General features: G+C 42.4%; 1 protein-coding gene across 1 annotated transcript in view; it reads right to left on the bottom strand.

Moving 5' to 3' along the window:
* Positions 1–16,261: 16,261 nt before the first annotated feature.
* The window catches only part of BARX1 (BARX homeobox 1), a 7,443-nt gene continuing 7,062 nt past the window's right edge, over positions 16,262–16,642 (bottom strand). Inside the window, exon 4 of the mRNA XM_056528258.1 lies at positions 16,262–16,503. Coding sequence (XP_056384233.1) covers positions 16,339–16,503 — 165 coding nt within the window. The 3' untranslated portion in view covers positions 16,262–16,338. The remainder of the gene's footprint in view (positions 16,504–16,642) is intronic.

Below are 16,642 nucleotides of genomic sequence, written 5' to 3'. Positions count from 1 at the left end.
CGGACTACACAGGATGTTACAGTCCTAATTTAGTTATTTTATGTGTGTGTGTATATATGTGGACTATTTTGATTATACATGGACTAATTATGTGTGGTACATAACTTTACACATTATATTGTGAGCTAATCCTTGTACAGGAATTTATCATGGTGGTGAGGTAGTGGCTACGCTTCTCCTGACTGGGTCAAGATACCTCCCATATAATTTGCCATGAATAAAAGAAACTGTACACGTAAACATTTCCGTACAAAACATATTACACATATTTTATTACAGCACACCATAACTATTATTGTACACTAACATAAGTATTTACTTGTGCAAAGGTGATGAGCTAAAATATATTACTCTGAAGGTATATACGTATTTTTAGTGTACCGCTCCACAGTCCTGGTACATTTTAGACATTTTAGTAAACAATCATGGCTAGAATCCGGGCACATGCACCTATGCAGATGGTTACAAATAAACTTCTTGACAAGTTCGTCAGGCACTCCTTCTTAAACGTTACATAACCTGTGGAGAACAAAAGTACTTCACAAAGAAAGTTAGTGTCAAATAGCAAAATTACCCCTGGTAGACTTCTTTAACTGGGGAACTTGCCATCCCAGCCTCGCCAGTCACACTGTTTCTGAGGCTGGGACATGTAACCGGGTCCACGGGACTGTGCCCCCTCTAATGGACTCACTCAGGTGTTCCAGTTCACCCGTGACAAAGTAGACTCTGTAATGGTGGGGCTGATGGTGACCACCATTTGTACCACAGCAGCTTCCGCCACTGGGGGAGCAGCAGTTGGTGCCTGTTGGGCCGGCCAAACCTCCTCTACGGGAGTTGGCCGAAGCACTCCAGTTGGTGCCCGCTGATTAGGCCAAACCTCCTCGACCACAGGAGTAGGCCTGGGCACATTCACAGATGACTTTGGTAGGTACTTTGGGGCCATGATAGGCACCTCGGGCATGTAGACCTGTTCCTCCTGGACGGTACCTTTGACTTTAGGCGGCATCTACCCAAAGAGATCGGCGTCCCAGTCGTCCAATGGGAACAATGCAAACGGAATCTGAGTTGGATTCTTTGGATGGGTCACCGCGGCCGCCCACTCTCCTCTCATGTTCTGTACAGGAGTATATTCCAGGATCTCCCCACTCTCTAGAGAATGCAGTGGTGGGGGGAGATAGTCTCTCTGCGCTACCTGACGATTAACAAAGATGGTCCCTCCATAATGACAGTCCATGATGGTGCCAAACCCCCGCACTTTGTCGAATTTTATGACTGTGTCTCTGCAGCGTTCCAGGGGTGGCTCTCTCTCTCGGGGATGTTCTAGCTTTCTGATGTATAGGACCTCCAATGCTTTTGTCTCCTGCTCCTGCGCTTGCAGCACCTCATATGGCAGCAGCTTTGGCCCATATATTTCCATTCTCTGTGCCCTCAGCCCCTCTTCAATCTCAGCACCCTGAGCTTCTCTTCTGGCCCTCTCGGACTGGGCCGGTGGGACTGGGGGATGAGATTTCCCTGGCAGGGGAAGAAGGTGCTTTCTTATATACTGTATCAGTCCAGGCTCATCGCCAAACAACCACTTTGGTAAAGGTGGGGACCGGGGGCGAGCTTCAGACTTCTGGACCTGGAAGGCTTGCTCGGGCTAGGGGTAGAAGGAGAGGAATAGAAAGCGCCTTAGCCAGGTTACTCACTTCCGACTCCTCGATGTGGACTTCGGCGCAGGACCCCCAGGTCCGGTGGTGAGGGTACAGCCTCAACGACGATGATCCGCGGGAAGATGCCGGAGTTCCCTCTGCCGGGGTTGCTGGGCAGTCTCCATCATCCTCGAGCAGCGGGACTTGGTAGCAGGTCTCTTTGGCGCCGGTGGAGATGCACTGTAGATGATCTGCCAGCTCCTGAAACATCTGCCCCCCGGCAACTTTCAGGGCCCCCATCGCCATCTTGAGACTCTCTGCACGTGTGCTTGCCTGTTCTGCCATGTTGCTCCTCTTACTGACTTCTGGCAAACTGAGAGGATCTGGCAGCGCTGCTCCTTTAATGAAGGGCTTTGGTAAAATGGCGGACAGACGGAAGTGCGTCAGCGGTGTATCGCTGACTTCCGCTCCCCCAGCAACAAGGGACAGATCTTTACAGTTCCATTTCGGCATCGATACAGCAACATGGTTTCCACACCCAGGGGCGGGACACTGACCAGCGCGGGACATTTTTTGCATGCTTCTTTGGCACATGTTTAACCCTTGCAGGTACAGGCAATACTTGGCAATGTAACATAGCTTCAGACCTAATCTTGCACATGGTTGACACAATTTTCTTCACCTCCCCCTTTATTTAACAAGTGCCATGAGTAAAACACTTTCCTCTGACAAAGCCCTGTATACTTTCTGGTGTAAAACATTATTCGTATCAGCATGTGATTCTTGCAAACAATACTGGACACAGTTCAGACTAAGGAGGAGGACTTGTGGCATAAGGCACACACCCGTATCCTGTTCGTGACGCCAAAGGTTGTGGTAACGGGTGTGATGCAGGGCAGATGGAATTACCCTAGGGGCAGTCTATACAGTTCAGCCAGGGCCCACGGAGGTGACCAGTGACTCAGAGACCTTAAGGGCTTGCTCGGTCCATCTCTGACAGTAGGACTAGACAATTTAATGCAGGCAACGCTGACTTGACAGTTGCTGACAGGGACTCACTTGACTTGACTGATGACTGACAAAGCTATGACTGTAGCTTACTTGCAACTGACTGTGGCTGCAGACTGGACTTGTGGCCGCCAATGACTCTGGACACACACACTAGGACTCGACTTGATTTCAGCAAACACTCAGGAAGTAAGAGAGCGAGCTAGCTCCACCCAGAGCTTATATGGGGGAGACTCTGGTGGGATCCCATTGGTCACCCTCAAGTCACCTGGTCACTGATACCTCCTGGGTAACAATCACATGATAACTCACATGACAACTGAAGATCACATGGGAAAATTTCTTAAAGTTATAACACTTCTTTGCACACTTTACAGCATAATAAATGGCAAAACATACTGTATGTACATGAGGGGACGGGTGTAAGGGGGCCCAGGGGAGACTGCAGTAAGGCTGCCTGACAGGGCAGCAAGGGTACAGGGTAACTACTCCCATACTGGGCCACCACATGTGCACCCCTCTATAGTCTGTACTAGTGTTTACATATATATATATATATATATATATATATATATATATATATATATATTAGTAACATGACCAATAAAGCCTTCACTAATTGCTGACAATTGTGTTTTCCTACTTGGTTACCTTGTATATGGTGAGAATTTAATACAATATAATACTATATCCCCTGCCTGCACCCAGAGGTGTAGCTATAGGTGGTGCAGAGGTAGAAGTTATACAACCACAGTGGTGTCTAAGGGGGCCCTAAAGCACATCTGCTAGAGACCAGCATTATAACTGACACATGGGGCCCTGTTGCAGTTTTTGTATTGAGGACCAGAAGCTAATGGTGCCTCTGCTTGCACCATTAAAGGAGTACTCCGGTATAAAAATTGCGATCTCCTGTACGGAGCCCCAGCTCTCCTAAATGGAGCATGTCGACCACCACACAAAGTGGACACAGACACCAACCTCCCCCCCCCTCCCCCTCCATGCAGTTCTATGGGAGAGCCAAAGATTTGTGAGTGCATCGCTACGGCTCATGGAGATGCATTGAGGGGGTATGTCAGCCATCACGTTGTGCGGTGGTCGACATGCCCCATTCAGGAGGAGAGCCTGGGCCCTGTACAGGAGATCGGACTCCTGTGATCTGACACTTATCCCCTATTCTTTGGATAGGGGATAAGTTTTTATATCCTGGAGATCTTCTATAACTAGACAGCATGTTTCCCTAGAGAGAAGACATCTAGGCATAGATTACACACAGCCCAGTGCATGCTGCATCCTAGGTAAGGAAACTTGGAGTTGATCAGATTGCAAGTAACGCTTGACTGGGGAGCAATACACACCCTCCATCATCACTCAGTGCTAGGTGTGTGCCTGCACTTGCCTTTCCACAAACTGACAATTTATCTAACTTTTTGACCTATCCCACTGCCTTCCCTGCCAAGAAAACCTGACAGGTGCAGATTCCAAGTCCCAGCAAATCTTTGTTATCGTGGAAGAGCTGGAGGATATAATTAGCTTCCCCAATGACAGTATGGCGGTATATAGAAGGTGCAGCCTCCTCACTCATTCCACTATTTCACCCCCCAGATCAGTGACAAGTTTACTGTGGGGCAGCTGCTCTGATATAAAGTCCTATAGTCTGAAGAATGACTCAAGGCTTCTTAGGAAATATGTTTAATATTCCTAAAAGGGTATATATATATATATATATATATATATATATATATATATATATATATATATATATATACAGGTTATCAATAGTGAGCACTAGGACCACTAGCAGTCAACAGGGTTGAAAGACTATGGTTATGACAGTGTTTCCCAACCAAGGTGCCTCCAGTTGTTGCAAAACTACAACTCCCAGCATGCCCGGACAGCCTTTGGCTGTCCGGGCATGCTGGGAGTTGTAGTTTTGCAATAGCTAGAGGCACCCTGGTTGGGAAATACCGGGTTATGGCATCATGGCCCTCTAAACTCTGCTTATTTTTATGGGGTTGGGGCAACATTTCTTCTAGGTATGAGCATACCTACCAGATTGGATGCATGCCTTATTTTAACCCCTTAAGGACCGGAGGTTTTTCCGTTTTTGCATTTTCGTTTTTTGCTCCTTGCCTTTAAAAAATCATAACTCTTTCAAATTTACACCTAAAAATCCATATGATGGCTTATTTTTTGCGCCACCAATTCTACTTTGTAATGACGTCAGTCATTTTGCCCAAAAATCTATGGTGAAGCGGGAAAAAAAATCATTGTGCGACAAAATTTAAAAAAAAACGCTGTTTTGTAAATTTTGGGGGCTTCCGTTTCTACGTAGTACATTTTTCGGTAAAAATGACACCTGATATGTATTCTGTAGGTCCATACGATTAAAATGATACCCTACTTATATAGGTTTGATTTTGTCGGACTTCTGGAAAAAATCATAACTACATGCAGGAAAATTAATACGTTTAAAATTGTCATCTTCTGACCCCTATAACTTTTTTATTTTTCCGTGTATGGGGCGGTATGAGGGCTCATTTTTTGCGCCGTGATCTGAAGTTTTTAACGGTACCATTTTTGCATTGATAGGACTTATTGATCGCTTTTTATTCATTTTTTCATGATATAAAAAGTGACCAAAAATGCACTATTTTGGACTTTGGAATTTTTTTGCGCGCACGCCATTGACCGTGCGGTTTAATTAACGATATATTTTTATAATTCGGACATTTCCGCACGCGGCGATACCATTTATGTTTATTTTTATTTTTATTTACACTGTTTTTTTTCTTTTATGGGAAAAGGGGGGTGATTCAAACTTTTAATAGGGAAGGGGTTAAATGATGTTTATTCACTTTTTTTTTGCACTTTTTTTTTGCAGTGTTATAGGTCCCATAGGGACCTATAACACTGCACACACTGATCTTTTACATTGATCACTGGTTTCTCATAAGAAACCAGTGATCGATGATTCTGCCGCATGACTGCTCATGCCTGGATCTCAGGCACTGAGCAGTCATTCGGCGATCGGACAGCGAGGAGGCAGGTAGGGGCCCTCCCGCTGTCCTGTCAGCTGTTCGGGATGCCGCGATTTCACCGCGGCTATCCCGAACAGCCCACTGAGCTAGCCGGCATGCTTTCGGTTTCACTTTAAACGCGGCGTTCAACTTTGAACGCCGCGTCTAAAGGGTTAATAGCGCGCGGCACAGCGATCAATGCCGCGCGCTATTAGCCACGGGTCCCGGCCGTTGTTAGAGGCCGGGCCCGAACCGCTATGACGCGGGGCCACGCCGTGGCCCCGCGTTATAGATCGGGAGTGGACACATGACGTTCCAGTACGTCATGTGTCCTTAAGGGGTTAAAGGGTATCTCTCATCAAAAAAACTTTTGATATATTATAGATTAATGTATGCAGAATAACTTTACAATTGCATGTTATTAAAAAATATGCTTCTTTCTATTTAATTTTCCACTTTGAAGAAATGACCACTAGGGGTCTCCATACCAGTCCTGGCAGCAAGCATTTCAGACTCATGCTGGAGTCCTAAACACTACGAGCTGCCAGTCTGCTTTGTTCACAAAGGAGAACACTCAGAGCTGCCAGCCTGCTTTGTTCACAGCCTGTTTGGCTGTGAACAAAGCAGGCTGGCAGCTCTGAGTGTTTAGGACTCCAGCATGAGTCAGAAATGCTTGCTGACAGGACTGATCGGGAAAAATACAATAGAAAGAAGCATATTTTTCATTAACATGCTATTGGAAAGTTATTCAACATTCATTAATCTAAAATATATCAAAAGTTTATTTGATGAGAGGTACCCTTTAATGGATGGTGAAAACCTGTCCAGATATCCCCTCTCCATATACAGTCTTTCCCAACCAGGCTGCCCCCAGCTGTTGCAAAAAGTACAACTCCCAGCATGCCCAGACAGCCTTAATGTATAATACCTTTATAGGTGCACCTGTCAGGTGGAGCCAGAAGGAGGCACAAACAAGACCCTCTGCCTTGGTTAGTGTACCTGGTTGTATGGCTATAGGTACAATTTGCTCTGGGTAAAAGAAAACCTAGCTACAATGAGTATTCTAGAAAAAAAAAAAAAAACTTTATCCATACAATTAAAGCCCTTAACGTGTACCTGTCAGATCCCATGTTCATTTATTGTCCATGCCAGACAGGGTAACGCAGCAAGATGTGTTCCCCTGTCCGGCATCCATAGTGGAATGTTCCACCGTCTGGCATCCAACTTGCCGGATGAATGTGAACTGTCTCATTCAAATGAATGGGATCAGTTTTTCAATCATTTTTCTCTACAGCGCCGGAGGGAAACGTCACCGGACAACGCACATATGTGATGGGGGCCTTCCTTGGTACGTCATCTATGTATTTCACCATACATCATGGTCTACTGTATGTAGTTCACCTCTCAGGGCAAAGATCCATTCTTAAAGGGGTACTCCGCTGGAAAACAATTTATTTTAAATCAACTGGTTCCAGAAAGTTATAGAGATTTGAACATATGTAAAGAATTTCCTCTGTAGTATAATTAGTATACAGCAGCTGATAAGTACTGGAAGGATTAAGATTTTTCAATATTAGTAGGTACTAAGTCATTTACAAATCTGTTTAACTTTCTGACACCAGTTAATTTAAAATAAATTGTTATCCACCGGAGTACCCCTTTAAATAATTTAACCCATGGTGACACGGCGGAATGTCCGCAAAATAATTCCACACGGATATTCCACTGCAACAGAGTCCCGTTGATTTTTTGCATACAACAGAATTTCCGCAGCAGAAAAATCCTGATTCTGGCATCCGCAGAAAAGAATACTCATGTCTATTCTTTCTGCAGATTCCACTCAGAAATGTATTGCCGTCTACGAGACGGGGCATTCCAAGCGGTGCTCGTGCCCGCCAGATCATTCAAATGTGTTTTCCGGGCGGACATTCTGCACATTTTCGGGCATGTGAACCCGGCCTTACTGTAGGCCACTGATAGTTCGGCTTCTTATCGTCTGGTTACAGATGATTCCCATCCTTTAGTTACAGACACACTTCTGGTAATACCGGAGAATTGCCGATTACCATTATGTCCGACCAGGAAGAAAACACACAGTACAGGTTGTGCATATGGTATGTTTCCAGTAAATAGTGTGGACAGTCCGTGCCTTCAATACATCGGATAACACACAATATATATGTTGCAATTCTAAATTCCGCATGCTGATCTTTATTTCCTTTCTGTCATTGCCCTCAGGTGATATTGTAATTAAATACATTTAAACCAATTGATTTCTCTTTATAAATGTAGCTGTTGAATGATACAAGTTTTGCAACATTAAAAACGTGCGGTATCCTATGGCAACTACCAAAATATTGCCTTTGATTGCTGTTTTGATACTTAGGGTTAATGTACAGCAATCTGGGCTTGACATATAGTCTATATTAGAAAGCTGTGAACCAGTGTATATGGTGTGTAGGGGTAAGGCATCAATAATGTTGCCTGTATGACCAGTGGTCTCCAAATTGTGGACCTCCAGCTATTGCAAAACTACAACTTCCAGCATGCCCGGACAGCCCTTGGCTGTCCGGGCATGCTGGGAGTTGTAGTTTTGCAACAGCTGGAGGTCCACAGTTTGGAGACCACTACTGTAAACCCTTTTAAAGAATAGGGGAAATAGATTAAAGCCGACCCTACACATGCGATAGCTGTTGGCCAAGTTCTCATTGGGCTGTCACCTACTGTATTCTGCCATAAACATGCATGCTCAGCTCACATAAGCATGCATGTCTATTTAATTTGGCAGACCCCCCCAACATGCTCTATCCTTATCCATCCACTAACATCTATCATTGTGGACCAGGAAGAAAACTTTATTCAATGTGTATGGTTGACTTCAGAGTCACATAAAAGGCCGTGTTCACACAGTGTATTTTCGGTCACATTTGTAACCGTAAAAAATATGTCCTTTTTTTCTAATCAATCAAGTCGTAGAAATTGCTGCAGGTTATTTCACACTTTTTACATCGTTATCAAACGCTTTACAATCCAAATTTGTTATTCTGGTTGTTATTTCTTACTTACAGCCACAAATAATGGACAGAATTATTGGGTATTATGTTTTTTCGGGGAAAACAAAACTGCTGAATAAATAATAATAATAATAAAATAATAATAATAATAATAAAAAGTTAATTTAATAGATAGTTTCATATTAATATGACTGACTAGATAGTATTAGGCTACGTTCATATGGCGGAATATTTTTTAAAATACACAAATTCCGTTAAGCAAACTTTCCTGAACGGAATTGCAAAATTGCGGAATTGCGGTGGAATTTCGGTGTGCTCAAAACACAAAATTCTGCCCTAGTTATAGCCCCGCTGAGTTCAATGAGATTCCGACTGCAATTCCGCAAAATTTAAAGACAGGAATTTCCACGGCGGAATGTCTGCCGCAGAAATTCCGCTGTGTGAATGGGTCAGCAGAATCCAATTAAACATAAGGGGGGGGGGGTCACTTATTTTTCTTAGCTGTGCCACATGTGCTTAAAATGTGGCGCAGACTGTTAGCCACATATTCAGATATTTAGCTCCCGATTTAGCACCTTTGGCTTTGTGTGCTATCATTGACCTATTTTCAAAGGTTAAGCACAACTGATTTTTTGTGGGCCACGGGACAAATGCACCCGAAATTTTCAATAGGCATGCCTCACTTCTGAAAATCTGCTGCATATAATACTATTGATTGCACGAATTGTACAAGTTTTTGAATATTTCCCCCCCATTTGCTTTATATTTCAGCAGAATTTCCAGCTAAATTCTTACGCGGAATTCGGCCCAAAAATTCTGACATGTGAACATGGAAGAGATATACAGTGACCCCTCGACCTACGATGGCCCCGACATATGATAATTTCAACATGCGATGGCCTCTCAGAGGCCATCACATGTTGAAGGCAGCATCAACATACAATGCTTTTTTATGTCGGGGCCATCGCATAAACGGCTATCCGGCAGCGCAGACTGCTTCAGCTGCCGCCGGATAGCCGTTTACGGTGCCCCGTGTGGTCCGGTGATGTCTCTTACCTGTCCTCGGGGCTCCGGCGCGTCCTTTTCGGGATCCACTGCATTGTCAGCGCTCTCCATCGACGTCATCACGTCACTGTGCACGCCGTCCCGTCATCCAATAGGAGCGGCGTGCGTAGCGACGTGATGGCGGTGACGGAGCACGCGGATGCCGGTGAAGCTGAGGCCTTGCTGGAGCGTCGGGGACACCACGGGGACGCGGCGACAGCGATGGACGGCGACATCCCGGGCAGCGGTGACGAGCGGTGACAGTCCGGAGCGGCGGGGACAGGTGAGTACAACTTCCTCTAACAGTGGTCTTCAACCTGCGGACCTCCAAATGTTGCAAAACTACAACACCCAGCATGCCCGGACAGCCAACGGCTGTCCGGGCATGCTGGGTGTTGTAGTTTTGCAACATCTGGAATTCCGCAGGTAGTAGACCACTATCCTATACTTTACATTGCACGGATCCCTCAGCATGCGATGGTTTCAACAAACGATGGTCCGTTTGGAACGGATTACCATCGTATGTTGAGGGACCACTGTATATCATACGTAATAAAGTTTTTTACGGATAAAATAAAGGTATACATGAGCCCCAATGGAGAGTGACCCTACAGAGTTTCCACCCGTTCACATATTTTATGGGGGAGATTTATCAAAACCTGTCCAGAGGAAAAGTTGTCTAGTTGCCCATAGCAACCAATCAGATCGCTTCTTTCATTTTTAACAAGGCCTCTGCAAAATGAAAGAAGCGATCTGATTGGTTGCTTTGGGCAACTCAGCAACTTTTCCTCTGGACAGGTTTTGATAAATCTCCCCCATGTATATACCTGGGGTACATATGTATAAATGTGCGGATACATCTCTTGCTATTGTATTGAAAAGCACAGGAAATGGAAGCGATGGACTTTACTTTAATGTCTCTTTAATGTCAGCCCCAGAGGCCTCAGGTTTAATGAATTAATGTGTTGTAACATTTAACTGGAAAAAATGACACATAATGGAAGGAACGCAGGGCCTCACAATTATATGGGGGCTCAGGAGACCTCCGGTTTATACAAAGGACTTAAAGGCCTCTAATTTACCAACACACACAATCGCCTGCCGGACACGGAGACTCCCTGTTAGCAGAGTTTGTGGGTGTTCTTTGTGTGTATTCATTATTGTTGCTTTTCATATGAGGAAATATAATGATATTATAGGATGAAACTAAAATAAACTATATTGTACTATATTCTATTTTGTACTGTTTAGTCCAGTGTTTCCCAACTGGGGTGCCTCCAGCTGTTGCAAAACTAAACTACAACTCTCAACATGCCCGGACAACCAAAGGCTGTCCGGGCATGTTGGGAGTTGTAGTTTTGCAACAGCTGGAGGCACCCCAGTTGGGAAACACTGGTTTAGTCACTACTACTGCTTCTACTACGGTTGGGAGTTGTAGTTTTGAAACAGCTGGAGGCACCCCAGTTGGGAAACACTGGTTTAGTCACTACTACTGCTTCTACTACGGTTGGGAGTTGTAGTTTTGAAACAGCTGGAGGCACCCCAGTTGGGAAACACTGGTTTAGTCACTACTACTTCTACTACTACTGTTAGGAGTTGTAGTTTTGCAACAGCTGGAGGCAGCCCAGGTTGGGAAACACCGGTTTAGTCACTACTACGTAAAGTTTATCTGGCCCATTCCACATATGCACAAAAATATTTAGATTTAATTAAAATTGAATGATTGTATAATTTATATGCATTAGGGGGGAATTTATCAATCTTGATGCAGATGAAGTGATTTTCTACATGTGTTGAAGTTGTGTTTTTTTTTTTGTTATACTTGCACCAAATCTATCAAAAAGGCGTGAGATAAATTAGGCGCACACCTTAGCAACTCAGGCAAAAATGTTGTTAAAGGGAAAGGTCACACGTGCCGTATTTCGCTGCGTCTTTGCTGCTGTGTATTTTCCTACCCATAGAAGTCAATGGATAACATCATAAGAAAATCCGCAGCAAAATACATCATGGGTGACCCTACCTGAATCAGTGTTTGTAAGCCAGCAATTTAGGGGTGTATGTTTATGCAAAAATGTCTATGCATTCATTGCGCATTTTTTTTTTATTTTATTTTTTTTTTAGCAAAAAGGCACATTTAATAAATGAATGACCACTGCAAAGCCACACTGGAGAATTTTGTACAAAATACAGATGTAGCCATGGTTATTTTGAATGTGTTAACACAATGCGTTGGGATGTACTAATGCACCAGAGATGATGATGATTACCATTATTATAATTATTATTATTAGCAAATGATGATGATTATTTATTTATTTTATATTTTTATGGTACTTTTTGTACCAGTAATTGAGGGGTAATATAACAATGAGGTTTGTGAAACGTCTTAGGACAATTTCTCTTAACTTCAGGAGCGCAGTACAAAATCCTAAGGCATCAGGGATCAAGAGGACGTTGTTTTTTTTAATAAAAAAAATATTGATCATTTTCAAAAACTGAAAAACATTTTTTTTCTACTACTAATTCATAAGGTTTGGTTCGCTCACCTTGAGAATGATCATTCCCATGAGTCCCCCCCCCCCCATTGTTATCAGTGGTTGCACCTCATGCAAATATAGACATCCGTCATAAAAATTTCACTTTTTAGTAATGTTTAGGTCAAAAGGCCCCCAAATTATAAAATGTTTTGTAGACCCGGGGTGTATAGGGGATTGGGTATCTGTTAGAGCTATATGAGATGTTGTAACAAATAAAGTCCACCAATGCATCTGCACCCACTGATATCCCCCCATGCATGCTATGTTAGGTAGGGTTTACATATATTCATTGCCTCAGGATTATTTGTGCAAAATCTGACACCAACATTGTCGCAAAAACGTATTAGCTGTTATCAGGCGTTTTCTCCCTTTTCTATTAGGGCCTGTTCACATGGACAAAATCATCACCATTGTTCGCCTCCAGAACCACACTTTTTTGTTTAAAAAAAAAAATTTTTTTTTTTTCACCTGCCAAAGTTACAGGTCACTTTTTTGGTGTGGTTCCATCTGTAAGCATTAAAATCAGTAGGAGCTCCACAACAAAGTTTCAGGACCAGAAAGGAAAACACTGCGGAACATGTTTTCCTATCTGGCTCTTGGACCAATCCAGGATTTCAGCTGGCGTGCTGGGTGCCCATAGTGATCCCATTGATAACATTGGGATTGGCCTTGGCATCAGCTTTCCTCTGAGTACTCATGGGAATAGAGGGGCTTTTATTTAACCATATATGCTAGTTTCAGGGACATATACATTTTAGAAATTCATTTTAATGTTCACACACAGTTTTTTTAGCCTTACTTTCAACCTTATTTTTAGCTTTATTTGTTTTTTTTTATGTTGCCGTTTATGCCTTTGGTCATTTTTTTTTTAAGCTTTTTAAAACTTGAATTGAGCCTAAAATCTAAGCGCCGTAAATATCATATCTTACCCTACAACATGGTTGTAAACACAATTGGCAGCTTTGATTGGTGATGGTAGAAGAGGATCTAAATTTTCAGTTGCACCAACTGAAGAATTATACATAGTTACATAGTTAGTACGGTCGAAAAAAGACATATGTCTATCAAGTTCAACCAGGGAATTAAGGGGTAGGGGTGTGGCGCGATATTGGGGAAGGGATGGGATTTTATATTTCTTCATTGATTTATGAAAGGCACTAGTTTCATGTTTTTCAACCAGTGTGCCTCCAGCTGTTGCAAAAATACAACTCCCAGCATGCCTGGACAGCCTAAGGCTGTCCGGGCATGCTGGGAGTTGTATTTTTGCAACAGCTGGAGGCACCCTGGTTGGGAAATACTACCTATTATTCAACTGATTAGATGAATTCATACAAAATTATTAAGAAATTCTAATCTTACGAATGAGTTATCAACAGGCGATAAAGAAGCCATCATGGGGCTATACACTTTTTTGAACATTTCCAAAATTGTAAATTGAAAGTTTTCCTTTTCTATTCACCAGCATACGCTGTGTATTCATTCCCCAATAGGTATACCCCCATGTTGGTAAGTAAAATAGCATTTTCATGAGCCTGCAATGCATGAACAATACCAATGGCATCTTATGTAAAATAGCGCTGACAAAACTATGGCGCAGTTGCCCATAGCAACCTTTATTGGATAATATTCTGTTCTAGAAATCTAACCCTGGAATTTGATTGGCGTCTATAGACAACATCTTCAGTTGAGATTTAAGACTTGCAGCCATCACTATATAAAACACATATAATATAAAATAATGGAAAACGCAACGCTGTTGAGTCATTTCCTGCTCTATGTCACGTAACGATATCCCATTTATATTACACTATTCACAGCACAGAAGGGTCATGTTGTTATAGGTGACTGTATGGATTGTGAGGCCGAGCAGAGGAACCAGAGCTATTAGCTTTAAGTGTGAAGTTCCTTTTTTTTTACCATTTCTAGCACAAGAAGGATCCTGTATAAAGAGGGTCTTTTCAGCCCGCCCTTGTTATTATTTTTTTTTTTTTTCTTGACTGGCAGGCACAAGTATATGAAGGGGGTAAAGGGCAATCGAGTCGCCTGCGACCACCTGTATTCTGGAAGATGTGCGCCATTGTGAATACAGAACATTAGAGAGATAGCAAATAGGGTGCTATAAAAATATCCATTAAAGGGGTTATACAGGAAAAAAAATACTTTTTTTCATATATATCAACTGGCTCCAGAAAGTTAAACAGATTTGTAAATTAGCAAGAGAGAATTGGGGCTCAGGGTAAATGATGTGTGGACACAGCTGGCTTGATATGTTAGATATTAATTTTTATTGATTTATTATAGTAATCGATTTGTTTAGATTGAAAGACGTTGTAGAACGTGGTAAGTACCGTGACTTCCAGGGCCCTTGTAGAGCCACGGTACTCCCTACAAATTGTATGGATAAAGTTAAAAATAAAATATACAATACTATATATAAATATAGGATGTTAAAAAAAGATGTTAAAAAAACATGATAATTTTACTGAGACCAATATTTTCATTCACCTTGGGTATAGGTGACATTTTTGGGTAGCCCGGGTTGCTATTGGTTACGGTTAGAACAAAGAGCCACTCCAAATCCTCCTTTTAATCTAGATTTGTAAATTACTTCTATTAAAAAATCTTAATCCTTTCAGTACTTATGAGCTTCTGAAGTTGAGTTGTTCTTTCCTGTCTAAGTGCTCTCTGATGACCTGTGTCTCGGGGACCGCCCAGTTTAGAAGAAAATCCCCATAGCAAACCTCTTCTAAACTGGGCGGTTCCCGAGACACGTGTCATCAGAGAGCACTTAGACAGAAAAGAACAACTCAACTTCAGAAGCTCATTAGTACTGAAAGGATTAAGATTTTTTTAATAGAAGTAATTTACAAATCTGTTTAACTTTCTGGAGCCAGTTGATATATAAAAAAAAAAGTTTTTTCCTGGATAACCCCTTTAAACTTTCTTAGAAATGTGGAACATACAGAACACATGCAGACAAAGTTCAACTCAATGTAAAAAAAATAATTTTTTTAATGCAATTTTGAAATACTGCATCCTTGTTTACAAAATATATTTATATGGAGAAAGGTGGGAATACTGTCAATAACCAAGTAGCCAGATTACTGAATAATCTACACTAGTGGTCTCACACTGTAGCCCTCCAGATGTTGCAAAACTTCAACTCCCAGCATGCCCGGACAGCCGTTGGCTGTCCGGGCATGCTGGGAGTTGAAGTTTTATAACATCTGGAGGGACACAGTATGAAACCACCAATGTACTCTTTGACCAGTACCTATCTTGTGCCATACTAAGCAATGCCCTGCTGGGAACACATAAAACAGATGGCACAGTTATGATCTGTGGTGGGGTGTGCAGGTGCCCAACATGGGCTCATAAGGTACAGTAATATATGAAAGCGGGTCCTGTTGTGAAAAAAACCATTGACTTTTTCTTTTTTTTAATAGATAAAAATACAAAATTTAACATGAAAAAAAAACAAAACATAAACAACTCAAATAAGAACGTTAGAAATGTTTGTGTAGTTTAACCTATATACACTGGAAACACAACGCATACAAATATAATATTAAATACAAAGGACAAGAAAGATTTGAGAATAGTCTACTAACCCTTGTGTCACGACACTCAGCTTGTGTTACTGTATCTTCAGGTGAGAGAACAAAAAGGAGAATGTTGGAATCTGTAGCTTAAATCACTATTTCCATATATTAGAAAAATAGGGGAAAAAAATCCACATTCTGGAATCAGAATAATTAAAGGGGGGATTGTACCAATGGGGGGGCCAAAATATTAGCTAAGCTGTGGCCTGAAATCCCAATAGTACAGCCAACTGGGCCTTCGGAGTCTTTAGTGTATGATCTGGACCATACAGTAGGTAAGTGTCTATGCACCTCTTGAAGATAAGTCTTGTGTTGCTTTAGCTAAGTCCCAGTGCTTCTGAGTAAACCTCTTTGTGACCTGTGCCATCTCAGGTACCCTCATCCTTCTGGATGTAAGTGTCAATAAGTTCCGTAGGGCAATGTTCTCTGCAGGGTAAATCAGTGCTCTCCTCTGTTCATTTTTGGGCACCGCCATGGGTTCTCCTCTACTCCTCCTGGTTGACCTCACAAGGTGAGTGCAGCTCCTCCATCTGTTTTTCTGCCTCCTTTGCTCTCTCCTGCTCCGTAAGTTGCTCGCTGCTCGGAATGGAATTCTTCTTAGGGCGACCTTTGGGTTTAGTTGGGGATTCAAGTCCCCCACCTTGCAAAACCTTAAGTACAAACAGATGTATTTTTAGAAGAATACATTATATATGCATAGAAACGTACTGCAGATGCTATAGTAGTCTTCATGTTAGTTATCCATATGGGATATAGCATTGTAATATTTGCATTTCCCAAACTAAAATA

The sequence above is a fragment of the Hyla sarda genome, chromosome 6 (assembly GCF_029499605.1).
Source record: "Hyla sarda isolate aHylSar1 chromosome 6, aHylSar1.hap1, whole genome shotgun sequence".
Taxonomy (NCBI): domain Eukaryota; kingdom Metazoa; phylum Chordata; class Amphibia; order Anura; family Hylidae; genus Hyla; species Hyla sarda.
This window is presented reverse-complemented; position numbering and strand designations above follow the sequence as displayed.